A 21,897-nucleotide genomic window follows, 5' to 3' on the forward strand; every position below is an offset into this window, starting at 1 on the left:
ATCACTTCCATGTGCTTTTATGATGGGCTGCTTCAACATGAAGGGTTGTGGTGTAGCATTTTGTAAAAGCTAAACTATCACTGTGTGCGGCATTTCATGGAAAAGAAGGATCCGAGCAGATTGACATATATGTTTTATGGGAAAATAGTCCATTAAGGGCTGTATTCTGAGAGCCATACATTTGTGGCAGGAAAATGTTTAGATCTTTAAATCCCATCAGAATGACAGCTATTTTGGCATTTATGCCAAAACGTTTCCGTGATCTATGACAGAACTCATACATAATTTAAAGGATAAATTCCCAGCTCCTTTGCATTTTCTATCTTTCTTGTTCCCATTACACTTATGTTGTTTTTTTTTTGTTTTTGTTTTTTTTTTTTTGTTTTTTTTTTTTTTTTTTTTTAAAATATAACTAAACCTTTAAAGGAAATCTGTCACCGGGTGTTTGCTACCTAGTCTAAGAACAGCATAATGTAGGGGCAGAGATTCTGATTCCAGCGATGTGTCACTTACGGGGCAGCTTAGTGTAGTTTTGATAACATCACTGATTAATCAGCAGTAGATCATCATTAGAGGACTACTTGTCCTGTGCCAGGTAGTCCAGCATATTCATGAGCTCTGTATAACTGCTAGATCTGCAGCAGAGAAAACCGTGATTTTATCAAAATGACAGAAAACAGCTCAGAAAGTGATACATCGCTGGAATCAGAGTCTCTGTCTCTACATTATACTGCTCTCAGATGAGGGAGCAAAAACCTGGTGACAGATTCCCTTTTAATACCATTGTGAATACTATATCTTAACCCACAGAAGTTCTGTAAAACTATTGAATGAGGGCACGTATTTTTAGTCTTTATCATAAATTATAGTCCCTGTAAGGCTAGGGTCGCACAACCATATTTTCTCCAGCTGAGAAAACCATTCCGATTATTCTGATCAGACTCTGATCTGTTTCATCAGGGTTTCATTAGAGTGTGATCAGTTTTTCTCAAATATGAAAAATAATTAAACTATCGGTGAAAATTTGACTGCACTCTGATGACATGAGGGTGTGGTCCATTTTTTTTATGAAGCCATAGCCTTGAATATCCTAGTACAATCCTATTTATGGAGACAAATCATACGTGCTTCGGTTTGTTTTTTTTTAAACCTTGGGCTGCTTGGTCCATAGAAAATATCAGACGTTCACTGTTTTAATAAAAATCACATTGGTCTGAATAAGATCCAATGTTTTTGGAATCGCGCTTGAATCGAGTTATGTTGTTTCACCATCAGTTGGGGAGAAAACAATAAGATACAAGGCTTACGTCCCCTTCTTGCACTTGGGTCTTGTGGCCCCAGGAAGGATCATTGCTGTATTAGCAGCACTCTGACAGACATGTTGTTTTTTTGTAAAATGTTCTTATCAGTGCGGTGTCCCATTGACTGCTACCTTTATGTGCAGGAAGATGTTTCGCTCAGTGGGTATCAGAAATATTTAGTGTGCAGATCAGCTCCAGCGCCTCTTACAGCGTCCGAAGAGGAATTACGGCAAATTAAGATGAACGAGGTAAGATTTTGTCTTCTGTATATTTATCTTTTCATATCAATGTTTATTTTTTTTTTCATGGTCAAGAAAACCAATTCTAAGGTGATCCGGTTGGCCAACTTGTAGGTAGACACGTTCAGTAGCAAACACAGACAAGAGGGCCCCTGTGCAAGAACAGTATATGGGCCCCTCTGTGTCTGGGACAGAAGCTGCTGCTGATTTGGAGGTAGAAGTGGCCCCCTTACCTCTTGGACCCTCTCTGGCTGCACAGATTGCACCAGTGGTATGTTCGCACCTGCACATTTTGATATGTAGGGGATTGTAAGTTCATAGCAGGTGTAGATTTCAGTTTCTGGTGCACTGATTGACCACCGTGCTCCAAATTCATTATTATATGTGCACCTCCTATGTATCACTGACTTGTTATAATGTTATACTCTGTATTGATGATCTAGTCTGCATTTCTTAAGCAAGCTACATCGGTATGAAGTGTTTTAATCAGCTTGCATTTTTTTTTTCCCCCCCAATTTGTAAAATCTATTATTGCCTCGTATGAACAGGCCAGTACTATAATTGATAAATGAGAATTGTGGAGCTTGATGCAGTTTTTGCATTGGCCTCAGGAGCCTTAGGGTATCTTTGCACGTTGCGTTCTGCTGTGATAAATATTCTGCAGTGTTTTGTCACTGCATGTGCGTTTCAAAATGCAGCCAAAATGCTTTGTTTTGGATGTATTGTGAATGCAGAATGGATGCGTTCTGGATGCTTGCTCTGCCATAGACGGAGTGGGAAAAGCATCCAAAACGCACAAAAGAAGTGACCTGTTGCTCTTTAGAACGCATCCATTTTGTCAAAAATTTGGCATCAAAAAGGCAGCGTTTTGAAACGCAACGTGCGCATGGAATTTGCTAAATTCTCAAAGTTTGCTGGGGAATCACAATGCATGCGTTTATGCTGTAGTTTAAAACACTGCGTAAACGCATGAAAAAAACGCAACGTGCGCGCATAGTCTTAATGGGGTTGTCTAGATTTGGCACATAAGTTTCCAGTCCTTTTATGTGACTGCAGACTTGTGAATCCTCATAGCACGCGTTGTCTGTCAGGTGCCTGCAGCGATATTGGGTGGTGATGTGACTGCAGGTATGTGATATATGCATAGACCTGGCCACATTGCCAGTAGGCGTGCACGTCCTTGCTCATTTTACCTGTAATGACCAAAACCACGCACATCTAGTTGGAATGTAGGCGGGTAGGCTGTATATCTCATGACCGCCCGCTCCTGGCACTGTAGACGGCGCGCTATGCGCAGTGTGAGGATTCACAAGTTTGCAGGCATATGGCGTGACTTCATTCAATCATGCCAAATCTGAACAACTCCTTTAAATTCTTCCTGTCGCTCTAAGGCCTTTTCAGATCTATAGAAGGTGTCTGTTACCACAAGGATGTGAATAGACATTGCATCTTCACTGTGGGATCGTGGTCTTGGAACTCCCTCTCTAACAGGCCTTACTCCCTGCTTCTAGCACAGAAACGGTAGTGTATAATTAGTCAGTGTTTGCGGAGGCTTAATTAACTCCTGTCAGTAGCAACCATGGCGTGTATTGAGTTTGACGGAGGAAGATCGCTTCCTCGATCACTCCATCAGATCACCGCAATGGGATCAAGAGGAACCGGTAGGGAACTAGAGGGCTATCTATGGACTGCCATAGACCAAAGCCTAATAGATCATACCAGAGGCTTCATCTATTAAATTGCCTGTCTGTATAACACTAACATGCTTATATCTATGCAATCACAAGATCACATGTTCAAGTCTCCTTATGGGAGTAAAAAAAAAAAATAAAAAATCAAATAAATAAGAGCGTTTTAAAAAATATTGAATAAAAAGTAGTCAAATCCAATAAGAAAATAAATGCAAAAAAAGACACATTTAATATCATTGTATAACAACCCATACTATAAAACTATAAAACTATATAATTTCTTACTCTGAACGCCATAATAAAAAAACTAAGCCAAAAATGTTATTTCTTTGTCGCTCCATTGGGAGACCCAGACAATTGGGAGACCCAGACAATTGGGTGTATAGCTTCTGCCTCCGGAGGCCACACAAAGTATTACACTTAAAAGTGTAAACCCCTCCCCTCTGCCTATACACCCCCCCGTGCATCACGGGCTCCTCAGTTTTATGCTTTGTGTGAAGGAGGCACACATGCACGCAAGCTCCACAATTTAGTCAGCAGCAGCTGCTGACTATATCGGATGGAAGAAAAGAGGGCCCATAACAGGGCCCCCGGCATGCTCCCTTCTCACCCCACTCTGAGTCGGCGGTGCGGTTAAGGTTGAGGTACCCATTGCGGGTACACAGGCTGGAGCCACATGCTGTTTTCCTTCCCCATCCCTTAGGGGCTGTGGGTGAAGTGGGATCCTAACCGGTCACCAGGCACTGGGACCGTGCTCCCTCCGCAGCCCCTGGGGGAATCTGCTGGACAGGAGACCGGGTATCGTCAGGGACAAGGCCCTGCTACTCTGAGGTACTCTGTGTCCCCTTGGGGACGGCGCATAGAGCGCCTGTGTAACGGACGCTGCAGCAGCTGCTGGGTGTGTTTGTGCGCCGGGACTACCGCGCTGACCGCGCTTGTTTGCCGGCCGCGCTTATAACTTTAGTCCCCGGCTTTTGCGGCCTAGTACCACATATTCCCGCCCCCGGACCTGCCAGTCAGGGGTAAGGGCGGGACGCTGCACTAGACGTCAGCGCTGAGGGCTGGAGCATACTTAGTATCCTCCTCCCCCCTCACTGAGCACCGTGGGGCACCAGATTCCCGCACTTTCTAAGGCACGCCCACGGCTCCCTCCTCCTCTCAGAACGCTGGCAGCCATTCCTATCAGCACTTCTGACGCTGGAGGACTCAGAGACACAGCTCTGGGAGGCCCAGGCAGGGAATCTGGTGGTCACACAACCGCTGAGGGCGGTCGGTAAGCCGCACCTGTTACTAGGTGCTGGCCCCCCTGGGTGCCGAAGTGTATATATTATATGCTTATATTGTATACATTACTCTGTACGGCCGCACTATTGCTTTGGCTATATACCCTCTCTGATTGCTCTAAGAGGAGACAACAGCATGTCGTCCGCAAAAAGCAAGGGTGCCAAGGCACAGGCTTACTTTGCAACCTGTACCTCATGTGCGGCTATGCTACCTGCAGGTTCCACCTACCCTCATTGTGTGCAATGCTCGGCCCCTGTGACACTCACTCAGCCGGAGCCTCTGACACTGGTGGGACCCTCGGCCCAGGTGGAACCACCTGCTGCCACTGTCCAGGTGACAGGGACAGAGTTTGCAGTATTCGCTGACAAACGTTCTGAGTCTATGGATAAATGGTCTGCTAAGATACTAGAAGCTTTGCAGTCCAGACCTGTAACACAGGCCCCGGGCACTGTTCAATCAGTTCCCTCAGACCCCCCTCGGTCGGCGCAGCAAAGTGCTCCTGGGGCGACTCATAGGTCCCACGGTGAGGACTCCGACACGGACCGCAGTCCCAGACCGGCTAAGCGGGGTCGCTGGGAGCGTCCCTCGACTTCATCACACTGTTCAGGGTCTCAGCATGAGGACTCTATGGAGGATGAAGCGGAGGTGGCAGATCAGGGCTCTGATTCTGACGCCGCTCTCAACCTTGATACACCTGAAGGGGACGCCATAGTAAACGACCTTATAGCGTCCATCAATAAGGTGTTGGATCTTTCTCCTCCAACTCCTCAGATTGAGGAGTCAGCTTCTCAGCAGGAGAAATTCCATTTTAGGTTTCCCAAACGTACACGGAGTGCGTTTCTTGATCACTCCGACTTCAGAGATACAGTCCAGAAACACCGAGCTGTTCCAGATAAGCGCTTTACTAAGCGCCTTAATGACACACGTTATCCCTTCCCCTCTGACGTAGTCAAGGGTTGGGCTCAGTGTCCCAAGGTGGATCCTCCAATCTCTAGACTGGCGGCTAGATCCATAGTTGCAGTGGCAGACGGTGCATCACTCAAGGATGCCACTGACAGGCAGATCGAGCTCCTGATGAAATCCATCTATGAAGCCATAGGCGCGTCTTTTGCCCCGGCCTTTGCAGCCGTGTGGGCACTCCAAGCTATCTCAGCTTGTCAGTCTGAGATTAATGCAGTCACACGTGCCTCTACTCCGCAGGTTGTGTCATTAACCTCTCAGATGTCGGCGTTTGCGTCCTACGCCATGAATGCTGTCCTGGACTCTGCGAGCCGTACGGCGGTAGCATCCGCCAATTCGGTGGCAGTCCGCAGGGCCATGTGGCTACGTGAATGGAAGGCAGACTCTGCTTCCAAAAAGTTCTTAACCGGTTTGCCATTTTCTAGCGACCGCCTGTTTGGCGAGCAATTGGATGAAATCATTAAACAATCCAAGGGAAAGGACTCGTCCTTACCCCAGCCCAAACCAAAGAGACCTCAGCAACGAAAAATTCAAGCGAGGTTTCGGTCCTTTCGGCCCTCAGCCAGTTCTCAATTCTCCTCGTCCAACAGGCCACAGAAGGGTCAGAGGAACTCTGATTCATGGCGGTCTAAGTCACGTCCTAAAAAGACCGCCGGAGGAACCGCTCCCAAAGCGGCCTCCTCATGACTTTCGGCCTCCCCAAACCGCATCCTCGGTCGGTGGCAGGCTCTCCCACTTTTGCGACGCCTGGTTGCCACACGTCCAAGACCGATGGGTGAGAGACATTCTGTCTCACGGTTACAGGATAGAGTTCCGCTCTCGTCCTCCGACTCGTTTCTTCAGAACATCTCCGCCCCCCGAGCGAGCCGATGCTCTTCTTCAGGCGGTGAGCACTCTGAAGGCAGAAGGAGTGGTGATCCCTGTTCCCCTTCAGCAATGGGGTCACGGTTTTTACTCCAACTTGTTTGTGGTGCCAAAAAAGGACGGATCTTTCCGTCCAGTTCTGGACCTCAAACTGCTCAACAGACACGTGAACACCAGGCGGTTCCGGATGGAATCTCTCCGCTCCGTCATCGCCTCGATGTCCCAAGGAGACTTCCTAGCATCAATCGACATCAGGGATGCTTATCTCCACGTGCCGATTGCACCAGAGCATCAGCGCTTCCTGCGTTTCGCCATCGGGGACGAACACCTTCAGTTCGTGGCACTGCCTTTCGGCCTGGCGACAGCCCCACGGGTCTTCAAGGTCATGGCAACAGTGGTAGCAGTCCTACACTCTCAGGGACACTCGGTGATCCCTTACTTAGACGATCTCCTTGTCAAGGCCCCCTCTCGGGTGGCATGCCAACACAGCATGAACATTGCTCTGGAGACTCTCCAGAGATTCGGGTGGATCATCAATTTCCCAAAGTCAAAATTGACACCGACCCAATCGCTGACTTATCTCGGGATGGAGTTTCATACTCTCTCAGCGATAGTGAAACTTCCGCTGGACAAACAGCGTTCACTACGGACAGGGGTGCAATCTCTCCTTCGAGCCCAGTCGCACCCCTTGAGACGCCTCATGCACTTCTTAGGGAAGATGGTGGCAGCAATGGAGGCAGTTCCATTTGCGCAGTTTCATCTGCGTCCACTTCAATGGGACATTCTCCGCAAATGGGACAGGAAGTCGACGTCCCTCGACAGGAACGTCTCCCTTTCTCGGGCAACCAAGGCCTCCCTTCAGTGGTGGCTTCTTCCCACTTCTTTGTCGAAGGGGAAATCATTCCTGCCCCCATCCTGGGCTGTGGTCACGACGGACGCAAGTCTGTCAGGCTGGGGAGCGGTCTTCCTCCACCACAGGGCTCAGGGTACCTGGACTCAGCCAGAGTCCTCCCTTCAGATCAATGTTCTGGAGATAAGGGCAGTGTATCTAGCCCTAAAGGCGTTCCAGCCGTGGCTGGAAGGCAGGCAGATCTGAATACAGTCGGACAACGCCACGGCGGTGGCATACATCAACCACCAAGGCGGCACACGCAGTCGGCAAGCCTTCCAGGAAGTTCGGCGGATTCTGCTGTGGGTGGAAGCCACAGCCTCCACCATCTCCGCAGTTCACATCCCGGGCGTAGAAAACTGGGAAGCAGACTTTCTCAGTCGCCAGGGCATGGACGCAGGGGAATGGTCTCTTCACCCGGACGTGTTTCAAGAGATCTGTTGCCGCTGGGGGAAGCCGGACGTCGACCTAATGGCGTCCCGGCACAACAACAAGGTCCCGGCATTCATGGCACGGTCTCAAGATCACAGAGCTCTGGCGGCAGACGCATTAGTTCAGGATTGGTCGCAGTTTCGGCTGCCTTATGTATTTCCTCCTCTGGCACTGCTGCCCAGAGTATTACGCAAGATCAGGTCCGACTGCCGCCGCGCCATCCTCATCGCCCCAGACTGGCCGAGGAGGTCGTGGTACCCGGATCTGTGGCATCTCACGGTGGGTCAACCGTGGGCACTACCAGACCGTCCAGACTTACTGTCTCAAGGGCCATTTTTCCATCTGAATTCTGCGGCCCTCAACCTGACTGTATGGCCATTGAGTCCTGGATCCTAGCGTCTTCAGGGTTATCTCAAGAGGTCATTGCCACTATGAGACAGGCCAGGAAACCAACGTCCGCCAAGATCTACCACAGGACGTGGAGGATCTTCTTATCCTGGTGCTCTGATCAGGGTTTTACTCCCTGGCCATTTGCCTTGCCCACTTTTCTGTCCTTCCTTCAATCCGGAATGGAAAAGGGTTTGTCTCTCGGCTCTCTTAAGGGACAAGTCTCGGCGCTCTCTGTGTTTTTTCAAAAGCGTCTAGCCAGGCTTCCGCAGGTACGCACGTTCCTGCAGGGGGTTAGCCACATAGTCCCTCCTTACAAGCGTCCGCTTGAACCCTGGGATCTGAACAGGGTGCTAACGGCTCTTCAGAAACCACTTTTCGAGCCAATGAGGGATATTTCTCTTTCACGCCTTTCGCAGAAGGTGGTCTTCCTAGTGGCAGTCACATCACTTCGGAGAGTGTCTGAGCTAGCTGCACTGTCATGCAAAGCCCCCTTCCTGGTGTTTCACCAGGATAAGGTGGTTCTGCGTCCGGTTCCGGAATTTCTCCCTAAGGTGGTATCCCCTTTTCATCTCAATCAGGATATCTCCTTACCTTCTTTTTGTCCTAATCCAGTTCACCAATGTGAAAAGGATTTGCACTTGTTAGATCTGGTGAGAGCACTCAGACTCTACATTTCTCGTACGGCGCCCCTGCGCCGCTCGGATGCGCTCTTTGTCCTTGTCGCTGGCCAGCGTAAAGGGTCGCAGGCTTCCAAGTCAACCTTGGCTCGGTGGATCAAGGAACCGATTCTTGAAGCCTACCGTTCATCTGGCCTTCCGGTTCCTTCAGGGCTGAAAGCCCATTCTACCAGAGCTGTAGGTGCGTCCTGGGCATTGCGGCACCAGGCTACGGCTCAGCAGGTGTGTCAGGCGGCTACCTGGTCGAGTCTGCACACTTTCACGAAACACTATCAGGTGCATACCTACGCTTCGGCAGATGCCAGCCTAGGTAGGCGAGTCCTTCAGGCGGCGGTTGCCCACCTGTAGGAAGGGGCCGTTTTACGGCTCTTTTACCGAGGTATTCTTTTACCCACCCAGGGACTGCTTTTGGACGTCCCAATTGTCTGGGTCTCCCAATGGAGCGACAAAGAAGAAGGGAATTTTGTTTACTTACCGTAAATTCCTTTTCTTCTAGCTCCAATTGGGAGACCCAGCACCCGCCCCTGTTCCCTTCGGGCTGTTGTTCTTTTGTGTACACATGTTGTTCATGTTGAATTGTTCTTGGTTCATGGTTTTCAGTTCTCCGAACATCCTTCGGATTGAATTTACCTTAGACCAATTTATAAGTTTCCTCCTTCCTGCTTTTGCACCAAAACTGAGGAGCCCGTGATGCACGGGGGGGTGTATAGGCAGAGGGGAGGGGTTTACACTTTTAAGTGTAATACTTTGTGTGGCCTCCGGAGGCAGAAGCTATACACCCAATTGTCTGGGTCTCCCAATTGGAGCTAGAAGAAAAGGATTTTACGGTAAGTAAACAAAATTCCCTTCTTTTGTGTTCCAACTGCATCACGTAAAATGAAACAGTCTTATGTATCCCAAAATGATACAAAAAAAACGTATGCTCATTATTCCTGTTAACAAGCTCGTACAGCTCTGTAACCAAGAAAGTGGAAAGGCTGTATCTCTCAGAATATGGCGACTTCTATTTTAAAGTAATTTTCTTGTGCAAAAGTAATAACATTATAAGAAAATTACGCTTGAGAGAAAAGTAGAAAACACATAAACCAAGTAAATTGGATCTAGCATTATTGTGCTTGTCAGTTATGCTGAATATTCAACAAGGTTTTGGAAGAATCAAGTTATATTTTGTAAATCTAAAAATATCACAACCCAAAAACAGATAATTCTGAAGTGTATTGTATCAAAGTCATACAACAATATAAATATAGCATTTTCATAATTGTGCTATCCTCAGAATAAAGATAACACCTTATTTATGCAACATATAAAAGCAGAATTGCTGTTTTATTTCTTTTTCTCCCCATAGAGAGTCAATAAAACTTTAGGAGGTTGTATGTACAGCAAAATGGTGCCACTGACAAAAATCCTCCTGCCAAAAGCAAGCTCTCACACAGCTATGACGGCCAAAAATAATAATAATCAATTCATAATGCAATAATGGGAAAAAAACACTGCACATTCCTCACCCTCCCCAGGTCCAGAGTAGAGTCTTTGCCGCCACCAGGATTCCGTCGTCTACAGTACGATGTGATTAAGGACTTTTTTTTTACTTATTGTCCGAAATGCATAAGGTGCCCTTATGCGTGTCCTCTCAACTTTGGACCCTCTGTAATTTTAGATGTCCAATAAAATTTTGATGTTTTAATATTCCTGATACTTTTGGTGCTGGGTCCACCCTTCACCTATCCTCAAATAATAACAGACACTGGGGGTAGTGGTGGAGACTGACCTCTGGACCCAAGTAGGGGGAGTACAGCACAGTTTGTTTTTCAAAAATAGATTTAGCTGGGGGACAACTTTCAAACCCTATTTATGGTGTTAAAGTATTATGCCCCTCCTGTCCTAGTGCAATTCTACATTAGATTGCACAGCACCTCTCCTCCTTCACACCTCCATAGCACAGGAGAGTGTAGATACAGCTAATGGATGCTGATGGCGTCCCATTATGTCTGCTGTAATGTGATCATTTTATTAATCAATGTCCCGTTATTGGGTGTAATTCTCAGACATACTCCGAGGTTTCTGTAGACACTAAGCACCAGACTCTCCAAGGAGTTGCGTTTCCAGTAGAAAGGGATGCCTTCCAGGCACTGAATCAGCTGAAGAATATGAAGCTGAATTATGTTCAGTTGGTGAGTAAAATATGATTTTATTTATTTATTTATTTTTTTTGCTGGCTTTTATACTAATAACTGGAACAGTCAATAGGTAGAGGCACACAGATTTCAGCTATATCAGAACCTTCGCTTTTATTTATTTTTCTTTTAAAATTTGATCTTAAGGCCCTGTGCACACTTACCATTTTTTCCTGCGGTTTTGCTGCATGTTTCGCTGCAGAAAATGTTCATAACATCTCTGCAGTGAATCACCAGCAAAACCTATGGGAAAAAAAAATGCTGTGCGCACTATGCAGATTTTGACAGCTGCATGTTTTGCTGCGGGATTCCTGCAGAAAAAACAATTGCATGTCACTACTTTTCCGCACGTCGCTGCAGGATTTCACTCCATTGACTGCAATGTAATCGTGAAATCCCGCAGGGAATAACGCAGGCAGCAAATTCTGTGCGGTTCATTGCGATTCCTGCGTTATTCCCTCCGGTATTTCGCGGTTTACCAGCGGTAATGTACATCGCTGCCTGCGGTTTGCAGGGAAGTGATGTCATTATGCCAGGAAGAGGAAGCTGAGCAGAGTAAACACACACATCACAGACACACACAGACATCACAGACATAGAACACAGACACATAGAATACACATAGAAAGCAAACGGAAATATAGAAAACAAAACACGGGGGCTCCGCCGTATTTTTACCTTCCAGCCGAGGTAAGCACACAGCGGCAGCCCGGTATTCTCAGGATGGGGAGGGCGAGGGGCAGGGTTAATGTCCCCCCGCATTCCTCCCCCCTCCTGCAGCCGAGAATATCAGACGCAGCTGCCCCGGGACTGTCGCATGCATTATGCGGCAGTACTGGAGTGTCCCCAGCTCTTCTTGTTGCCGTGATGTGGTGGCAATCAAGGTAATGTAAGGAGTTAATGGTGGCGGATCGCCGCCACTGAGTCCAGGCTTGATCATGGCAGCGTCTATGAGATGATCAACCCGTAAGTAAAGTGAAAAAACACACACACCGAAAAATCCTTTATTTTAAATAAAACACAAAAAAGCTCCTGGTTCACCATTTTTTTAACCCCCCCCCGAAACACAGCTCCGGTGTAATCCACGTCCTGTGATGCTTACATCCAGCCGCGACTGACACTGACACAGCGCTGAATGCAGCCTCGCAACGAGACAGCAGAGGTAACCACAGGGCGTTTCCCACGGCCAGTAATGTGAACTCACTGCCGACCGTGAGAAATGCAGCGTGTGCTCACAGGGACTCTGTCTATCTATCTATCTATTCTTCTATCTGTCTATTTCTCTATCTATCTATCCATCTCAGAATGAACTGACTTTTTTTTTCAATGAGGTTTATTGTATTGAATGCAATAAAGCACATGTACCAACCCACACGCGGCAATACCGCGAACAATACCACGGTAAAAACCGCAGCAAACCTCATGCGGTTTTCGGGTGCGGTTTGCCGCATTTTTTTACCGTGGGTGCGGTAATCTTTCAATGCCTGCGGAATTTTCTTGAGAAAATTCCATTTTCCAGTGTGCACAAAGCCTTAAAAGGAACCTGTCACCAGATTTTTCCCTATTAAACTAAAAGAATCCCCTTCTGCAGCTCCTGGGCTGCATTCTATGAAGGTGCACCTTGGCCCTAACTCCCCTTATAGACCCCAAAAATAACTTTATAAAACTTGGCCGTTAGGTATGCTAATTACCTTGGTTGGCCAGATGGGCGGGCTCATTTTCTGCTCCTTTATCCCCCTCCTTCCTTGATTGACGGGATGACGCCCTCCGTCTTCCTCGACGTCGCATTTTCAAATCTCGTGCCTGTGCAGTTAGGTCTGCTCGCGCAGGCGCAGTTCGCTCTGCAATATCGCGGGAAAAGCAGAAAACAGCTGCCCTCGCTTGCGCTGGTGAGCTAAATGCGCAGGTGCGAGATTATGGGCGGGTACGATCATGACGCTGGTGTGTCATGCACAGCGCCAACTTCACCAGCGCCATGCTCGTACCCGCCCATAATTTCGCGCCTGCACATTAAGCTGATCGGCGTGAGCTAGGGCAGCTAATTTTTCTGCTCTGCCCGCGATATGGTAGAGCGAACTGCGCCTGCGCGAGCAGACCTAACTGCACAGGCGCGAGATTTGAAAATGCGACGTGGAGGATGACTGAGAGCGTCATCCCGTCAATCAAGGAAGAAGGACGGCAATCCGGGGCAGGAGGGGGATAAAGGAACTGAAAATGAGCCCGCCCATCTGGCCAACACAGGTAATTAGCATACCTAACGGCCAAGTTTTATAAAGTTATTTTTGGGGTCTGGAAGGGGAGTCGGGGCCAAGGTGCACCTTCATAAAATGCAGCCCAGGAGCTGCAGAAGGGGATTCTTTTAGTTTAATAAGTAAAAATCTGGTGACAGGTTCCCTTTCCCTTACACAAGGATAAAATGTTTAGGAAGCATTCTGTACTTTTAGAAAGCATTGTTTCTTTGTCGCTCCATTGGGAGACCCAGACAATTGGGTGTATAGCTTCTGCCTCCGGAGGCCACACAAAGTATTACACTTTAAAAAGTGTAACCCCTCCCCTCTGCCTATACACCCTCCCGTGCAGCACGGGCCCATTAGTTTTATGCTTTGTGTTGAAGGAGGCACACATTCACGCAAGCTCCACATTTTAGTCAGCAGCAGCTGCTGATTTTTATCGGATGGAAGAAAAGAGGGCCCCCGGCATGCTCCCTTCTCACCCCACTAATGTCGGCGGTGCTGTTAAGGTTGAGGTACCCATTGCGGGTACAAAGGCTGGAGCCACATGCCGTTTTCCTTCCCCATCCCTTAGAGGCTCTGGGAGAAGTGGGATCCTAACCGGTCACCAGGCACTGGGACCGGGCTCCCTCCGCAGCTCCTGGGGGAATCTGACGGACAGGAGACTGGATATCATCAGGGACAGGCCCTGCTTCTAAGAGGTACTCTGTGTCCCCTTGGGGACGGCGCATGGAGCGCCTGTGTAACAGACGCTGCAGCGGCTGCTGTGTTTTTTTGTGACGCCGGGACTACCGCGCCGACTGCGCTTGTTTGCCGGCCGCGCTATTAAATTTAGTCCCCGGCTTCTGCGGCCTAGTACCATAACTCCCGCCCCCGGGCCTGCCAGTCAGGGATAAGGGCGGGACGCTCGACTGGACGTCGGCAGTGAGGGCTGGAGCATACTTGGGTATCCTCCTCCCCCCCTCACTGAGCACCGTGGGGCACCAGATTCCCGCACTTTATTAGTCACGCCCACGGCTCCCTCCTCCTCCTCTGAGAACGCTGGCAGCCATTGTTATAATCACTTCTGCCGGTGGAGGAATTCAGAACGAGCTCTGCAGCGCTGGGAGGCCCAGGCAGGGAATCTGGTGGACACACAACCGCTTTGGGCGGTCGGTAAGCCGCACCGGTTACCAGGTGCTGGCCCCCTTGGGTGCCGAAGTGTGTATGTGTGTGTGTATGTGTGTGTGTATATATATATATATATATATATATATATATATATATATATATATATATATATATATATATATATATATATATATATATATATATATATATATATATATATATATATATATATATATATAATATATATTATACATTTTCTCTGTTCGGCCGCATTATTGGCCTTTGGCTATATACCCTCACTGATTACTCTAAGAGGAGACAACAGCATGTCGTCCGCAAAGAGCAAGGGTGCCAAGGCACAGGCTTATTTTGCAACCTGTACCTCTTGTGCGGCTATGTTACCTGCAGGTTCCACCTACCCTCATTGTGTGCAATGCTCGGCCCCTGTGGCACTCACTCAGCCGGAGCCTCAGGCACTGGTGGGACCCTCGGCTCAGGTAGAACCACTGGCTTCCACTGTCCAGGTGGCAGGGACAGAGTTTGCAGTTTTGGCTGAGAAACTCTGAGTCGCTTTCCCAATCCATGGCTCAGTCTATGGACAGATGGTCTGCTAAGATACTAGAAGCCTTGCAGTCCAGACCGGTAACACAGGCCCAGGGCACTGTAAGTCCATCGCCCCCAGGCCCCCCTCGGTCGGCGCAGCAAAGTGCTCCTGGGGTGACACCTAGGTCCCACGGTGAGGACTCCGACACGGACCGCAGTCCCAGACCGGCTAAGCGGGCTCGCTGGAAACCTTCCTCGACTTCATCACGCTGCTCAGGGTCTCAGCATGAGGACTCTCTGGAGGATGAAGCGGAGGTCGCAGCTCAGGGCTCTGACCCTGACGTTGCTCTCAATCTTGATACACCTGAAGGAGACGCCATAGTAAATGACCTTATAGCGTCTATCAACCAGGTGCTAGAACTTTCTCCTCCACCTCCAACTATAGAGGAGTCGGCTTCACAGCAGGAGAAACACCAGTTTAGGTTTCCCAAACGTACACGGAGTGCGCTTTTCGATCACTCTAACTTCAGAGATGCTGTCCAGAAGCACCGAGCATTTCCGGACAAGCGCTTAGCCTTAATGACACACGTTACCCCTTCCCCCCTGACGTAGTTGAGGGTTGGGCTCAGTGTCCCAAGGTGGATCCTCCAGTCTCTAGACTGGTGGCTAGATCTGTAGAATCAGTTGCAGATGGTTCATCGCTCAAGGATGCCACTGACAGGCAAATAGAGCTCCTGATGAAATCCATCTATGAAGCCATAGGCGCGTCTTTTGCTCCGGCATTCGCAGCCGTGTGGGCACTCCAAGCTATCTCAGCTTGTCTGTCTGAGATTAATGCGGTCACACGTACCTCGACTCCGCAGGTTGTGTCTTTGACTTCTCAGGCGTCGGCTTTTTCGTCCTACGCCATGAACGCCGTCCTGGACTCTGCGAGCCGTACAGCGGTAGCATCCGCCAATTCGGTGGCAGTCCGCAGGGCCATGTGGCTACGCGAATGGAAGGCAGACTCTGCTTCCAAGAAGTTCTTAACCGGTTTGCCATTTTCTGGCGACCGTTTGTTTGGCGAGCAATTGGACGAAATTATTAAACAATCCAAGGGAAAGGACTCGTCCTTACCCCAGTCCAAACCAAACAGACCTCAGCAGCGAAAGATACAACCGAGGTTTCGGTCCTTTCGGCCCTCAGCCAGGTCCCATTCCTCCACGCCCAACAGGTCAGAGAAGGGCCAGAGGAACTCTTCTGCATGGCGGTCTAAGTCACGTCCTAAAAAGACCGCCGGAGGAACCGCCCCCAAGGCGGCCTCCTCATGACTTTCGGCCTCCCCAAACCGCATCCTCGGTCGGTGGCAGGCTCTCCCACTTTTGCGACGCCTGGTGGCCACATGTCCAAGACCGATGGGTGAGAGACATTCTGTCTCACGGTTACAGGATAGAGCTCAGTTCTCGTCCTCCGACTCGTTTCTTCAGAACATCTCCGCCCCCCGAGCGAGCCGATACACTTTTTCAGGCGGTGAACACTCTGAAGGCAGAAGAAGTGGTGATCCCCGTTCCCCTTCAAGAATGTGGTCGCGGTTTTTACTCCAACTTGTTCGTGGTGCCAAAAAAGGACGGATCATTCCGTCCCGTTCTGGACCTCAAACTGCTCAACAGACACGTGAGAACCAGACGGTTCCGGATGGAATCTCTCCACTCTGTCATCGCCTCGATGTCCCAAGAAGACTTCCTAGCATCGATCGACATCAGGGATGCTTACCTCCATGTGCCGATTGCACCAGAGCATCAACGCTTCCTGCGTTTCGCCATCAAAGACGAACACCTTCAGTTCGTAGCACTGCCTTTCGGCCTGGCGACAGCCCCACGGGTCTTCACCAAGGTCATGGCAGCAGTAGTGGCGGTCCTACACTCTCAGGGCCACTCGGTGATCCCTTACTTAGACGATCTTCTAGTCAAGGCACCCTCCCGGGTGGCATGCCAACACAGCCTGACCATTGCTCTGGAGACTCTCCAGAGGTTCGGGTGGATCATCAATTTCCCAAAGTCAAAATTGACACCGACCCAATCGCTGACTTACCTCGGGATGGAGTTTCATACTCTCTCAGCGATAGTGAAGCTACCGCTGGACAAGCAGCGTTCACTACAGACAGGGGTGCACTCTCCTTCGAGCCCAGTCACACCCCTTGAGGCGCCTCATGCACTTCCTAGGGAAGATGGTGGCAGCAATGGAGGCAGTTCCCTTTGCGCAGTTTCATCTGTGTCCACTTCAATGGGACATTCTCCGCAAATGGGACAGGAGGTCGACGTCCCTAGACAGGAACGTCTCCCTTTCACGGGCAGCCAAAACCTCTCTTCAGTGGTGGCTTCTTCCCACTTCTTTGTCGAAGAGAAAATCCTTCCTGCCCCCATCCTGGGCTGTGGTCACGACGGACGCGAGTCTGTCAGGGTGGGGAGCGGTCTTCCTCCACCACAGGGCTCAGGGAACCTGGACTCCGACAGAGTCCTCCCTTCAGATCAATGTTCTGGAGATAAGGGCAGTGTATCTAGCCCTAAAGGCGTTCCAGCGGTGGCTGGAGGGCAGGCAGATCCGAATACAGTCGGACAACGCCACGGCGGTTGCGTACATCAACCACCAGGGCGGCACACGCAGTCGTCAAGCCTTCCAAGAAGTTCGGCGGATTCTGCTGTGGGCGGAAGCCACAGCCTCCACCATCTCCGCAGTTCACATCCCGGGCGTAGAAAACTGGGAAGCAGACTTTCTCAGTCGCCAGGGCATGGACGCAGGGGAATGGTCTCTTCACCCGGACGTGTTTCAAGAGATCTGTTGCTGATGGGGAACGCCGGACGTCGACCTAATGGCGTCTCGGCACAACAACAAAGTCCCGGCATTCATGGCACGGTCTCAAGATCACAGAGCTCTGGCGGCAGATGCATTAGTTCAGGATTGGTCGCAGTTTCGACTGCCTTATGTATTTCCTCCTCTGGCACTGCTGCCTAGAGTGTTACAGGCTTCCGCAGGTCCGCACGTTCCTGCAGGGGGTTTGCCACTTAGTCCCACCTTACAAGCGTCCGCTAGAACCTTGGGATCTTAACAGGGTGCTAGCGGCTCTTCAGAAACCACCTTTCGAGCCGATGCGGGATGTCTCTCTATCACGCCTTTCGCAGAAGGTGGCCTTCCTAGTGGCAGTCACATCACTTCGGAGAGTGTCTGAGCTAGCAGCGCTGTCATGCAAAGCCCCCTTCCTGGTGTTTCACCAGGATAAGGTGGTTCTGCGTCCGGTCCCGGAATTTCTCCCTAAGGTGGTATCCCCTTTTCATCTCAATCAGGATATCTCCTTACCTTCTTTTTGCCCTCATCCAGTTCACCAATGTGAAAAGGATTTGCACTTGTTAGATCTCGTGAGAGCACTCAGGCTCTACATTTCTCGCACGGCGCCTCTGCGCCGTTCTGATGCGCTCTTTGTCCTTGTCGCTGGCCAGCGTAAGGGGTCGCAGGCTTCCAAGTCAACCTTGGCTCGGTGGATCAAAGAACCGATTCTTGAAGCCTACCGTTTGTCTGGGCTTCCGATTCCTTCAGGGCTGAAAGCCCATTCTACCAGAGCCGTAGGTGCGTCCTGGGCATTGCGACACCAGGCTACGGCTCAGCAGGTGTGTCAGGCGGCTACCTGGTCGAGTCTGCACACTTTCACAAAACACTATCAGGTGCATGCCTATGCTTCGGCAGATGCCAGCCTAGGTAGGCGAGTCCTTCAGGCGGCGGTTGCCCACCTGTAAGAAGGGGCCGTTTTTCGGCTCTTTTATCGAGGTATTCTTTTACCCACCCAGGGACTGCTTTTGGACGTCCCAATTGTCTGGGTCTCCCAATGGAGCGACAAAGAAGAAGGGAATTTTGTTTACTTACCGTAAATTCCTTTTCTTCTAGCTCCTATTGGGAGACCCAGCACCCGCCCCTGTTCCCTTCGGGCTGTTGTTCTTTTGTGTACACATGTTGTTCATGTTGAATTGTTCTTTTGGTTCATGGTTTCAGTTCTCCGAACATCCTTCGGATTGAATTTACCTTAGACCAATTTATAAGTTTCCTCCTTCCTGCTTTGGCACCAAAACTGATGGGCCTGTGCTGCACGGGAGGGTGTATAGGCAGAGGGGAGGGGTTACACTTTTTAAAGTGTAATACTTTGTGTGGCCTCCGGAGGCAGAAGCTATACACCCAATTGTCTGGGTCTCCCAATAGGAGCTAGAAGAAAAAAAATTTACGGTAAGTAAACAAAATTCCCTTCTTTTATTGTTTTATTTTAAACAGTAGTATTAGATTCATCATAGATTCCAGTTCAGTCACTTGAGCAAGCAAGAGATTCCGATCTGACTATCCAGTCCACGTAGTGGTCAACTGGTTACTAAGCTCTGTTCACACCACATTCTCATCCACCTGAAATGGATGAGACCGATGTATCCTAGACCTCTACTGGCGCATCAGAATGTACAGAGAAATATACATTACACATTTCAACATACATAGGGCCCAATTCATTGACCCTTGCATTTTGTACACCAAGAGTGATATGCGTAAATTCTTTGACAAATGCGCCCCATTAATGAATTTGGCTAATCTTTCAACTGCCTGGTGTACATATGTCATAATTTGTGCCATCTTGTTGCATAAGTTATGAAGAATTTGGCTACACCCCCGTCTACTTGAGATGAACCCACCTTTGTCTGTCTGAGAGAAACGGTGAGAAAAAAGGCTGACACCTGAGAAAAAAAACAGTCCCTTTCTCTTACATGGTAACACATCATTGTGTGAATTCATGGCCAACTATCTGATCCTTAAGGGGGCTTTACACGCTGCGACATCAGTAACGATATATCGTCGGGGTCACGTCGTTAGTGACGCACATCCGGCGCTGCTAGCGACATCGCAGCGTGTGACACCAATGAGCGACGTTCAACGATCGCAAAATCGTTCAAAAACGATGATTTTTGACATGTCGCTCATTTCCTTAATGTCGTTGCTGCTGCCACAGGTACGATGTTCGTCGTTCCTGCGGCATCACACATCGCTGTGTGTGACACTGCGGAAGCGATGAACATCTCCTTACCTGCGTCCACCGGCAATGTGGAAGGAAGGAGGTGGGCGGGATGTTGCGTCCCGCTCATCTCCGCCCCTCTGCTTCTATTGGCCGGCCGCTTAGTGACGGCGCTATGACGCCGAACGCACCTCCCCCTTGAGGGAGGGATTGTTCGGCAGTCACAGCGACGTTGCTGACCAGGTATGTGCATGTGACGCTGCCATAGTGATAATGTTCGCTACGGCAGCAAGCACCAGATATCGCATGTACGACGGGGGCGGGTGCTATCGCTCGCGACATCGTTAGCGATGTCGCAGCGCGTAAAGCACCCTTTAGACTGGAATTTCCATTCCTAGTTTTTACATTGTCAGTTCCAGTAGAAGGAAAGGTCTGCACACCCTTGATAAAACTTTGGCTTTTGTAATGTATAAATAAATTGAAAGAAAAATAATTTCAGAACCTGTTCCACCTATAATATCCCCCATAATCTGTACTATATCCTTTCCAAGCTTCTATCGATAGGGACGTCCTAAATGGCACTGTAGCCTTCACTTTGCCAAGTAGCGTATAAACCCAACATGAAGAAAACCTTTTCCCACTAAGACATGTAGCCTAGCACTGCACAAAAGCATTTTCTAAAAATGCCTACTAAAGCTGAAAACTCTGCATTCACAGATCAGGTACAGTACATATTAGTCCTAATATTTGCCTTTTACTTGCACAGATGTATATGTTGTTCAGTCAAATATATGACATGTCAGCTCAGTATTTATATTTCCAGGCACCTCCTATTTGCATGTCTGTTAGCACTGTGTAAAAATAGTGTTTGTGTCCTAATGCGTTTCATGTCATGTTCAATAATCCTTAACACTTTATTATTTCCTAGAAAATTGATATACAGAATGAAATCATTGTCTTGGCAAACACTGCGTACACAGAAGTCAAGGACTTGCCCGCAAGGATTCCAAAAGATGCTGCACGATACCACTTTTTCCTCTATAAACATTCCCATGAAGGGGATTACTTGGACTCTATAGGTACTGGACTTTCTTTATCATTCATTTTAAATGCTTTTGGTTTTCAGGTAACTAAGAACGGATATTTCTTATCCAATGTCCATATATTATTATCCATGGAACCATATTGCTAAAAGGAATTGTCCAATACTTGAACAACATAGTCTTAAATTAGACTATGCTCCTTTTATAAAATAAAAAAAAACATGTTCTCACCTCCTGAATCGGAGGCAACCCATTAATATCGGCACTGCAAAGCTCACGTGACATAACAATCCTGCCACACAAGTGGCTATAGAAATAGTGATAATCCAGATGATGAGTACCGTATATACACGAGTATAAGCTGACCTGAGGCACCTAATTTTACCACAAAAAACTGGGAAAACTTATTGACTCGAGTATAAGTCTAGGGTGGGAAATGAAGCAGCTACTGGTAAATTTAAAAAATAAAAATACATACCAATAAAATGTAATATGCCCCATCCTTGTGCCCTGTACTAATGTTCCCATAATGTCTCCATTAGTCATGTGCCCATCCTTGTGCGCTGTGGTAATGTGCCCATATTGACCCCTTTAGTAATGTGCCCATATTGACCCCTGTAGTAATGTGCTTATATTGTCCCCAGTAGCAATAGTCCTCATGTCCCCTGTTATGCCGTTGTTCGTTCGTACACACACACACACACACACACACACACACACACACACACACACACACACACACACATTCATTCTTACCTGTCCTCCGTTCCCGCAATGTCCTTTTACCTGCTTCTTGCGGACTGCAGGCACAATAGACCCCTTGGCACCGTAAAGCATTCAATTGAAGTAAAATGCGAACGACAACAGCGGCGGTCCCTGCATCGGCCGCGATCACCGAGGGGTGTATTGTGCCTGCAGTCCGCAAAAAGCAGGTAAGATTGCACCACGGGATCGGAGAACAGGTGAGAATAATTTTTAGTGGGACCCTCACTCGAGGGGGGCGTTTTAAGCATAAAAAAATGGGCATATACTCAAGTATATACAGTATA

The 21,897-nt window shown here is 48.7% G+C and overlaps 1 protein-coding gene across 1 annotated transcript in view; it reads left to right on the plus strand.

Moving 5' to 3' along the window:
- Positions 1 to 21,897, plus strand: part of TWF1 (twinfilin actin binding protein 1) — a 74,589-nt gene that overhangs the window by 44,549 nt on the left and 8,143 nt on the right. The window contains exons 5-7 of the mRNA XM_075344970.1: positions 1,445 to 1,549; positions 10,776 to 10,901; positions 20,734 to 20,884. Coding sequence (XP_075201085.1) covers positions 1,445 to 1,549; positions 10,776 to 10,901; positions 20,734 to 20,884 — 382 coding nt within the window. The remainder of the gene's footprint in view (positions 1 to 1,444; positions 1,550 to 10,775; positions 10,902 to 20,733; positions 20,885 to 21,897) is intronic.

The sequence above is a fragment of the Anomaloglossus baeobatrachus genome, chromosome 4 (assembly GCF_048569485.1).
Source record: "Anomaloglossus baeobatrachus isolate aAnoBae1 chromosome 4, aAnoBae1.hap1, whole genome shotgun sequence".
Lineage (NCBI taxonomy): Eukaryota > Metazoa > Chordata > Amphibia > Anura > Aromobatidae > Anomaloglossus > Anomaloglossus baeobatrachus.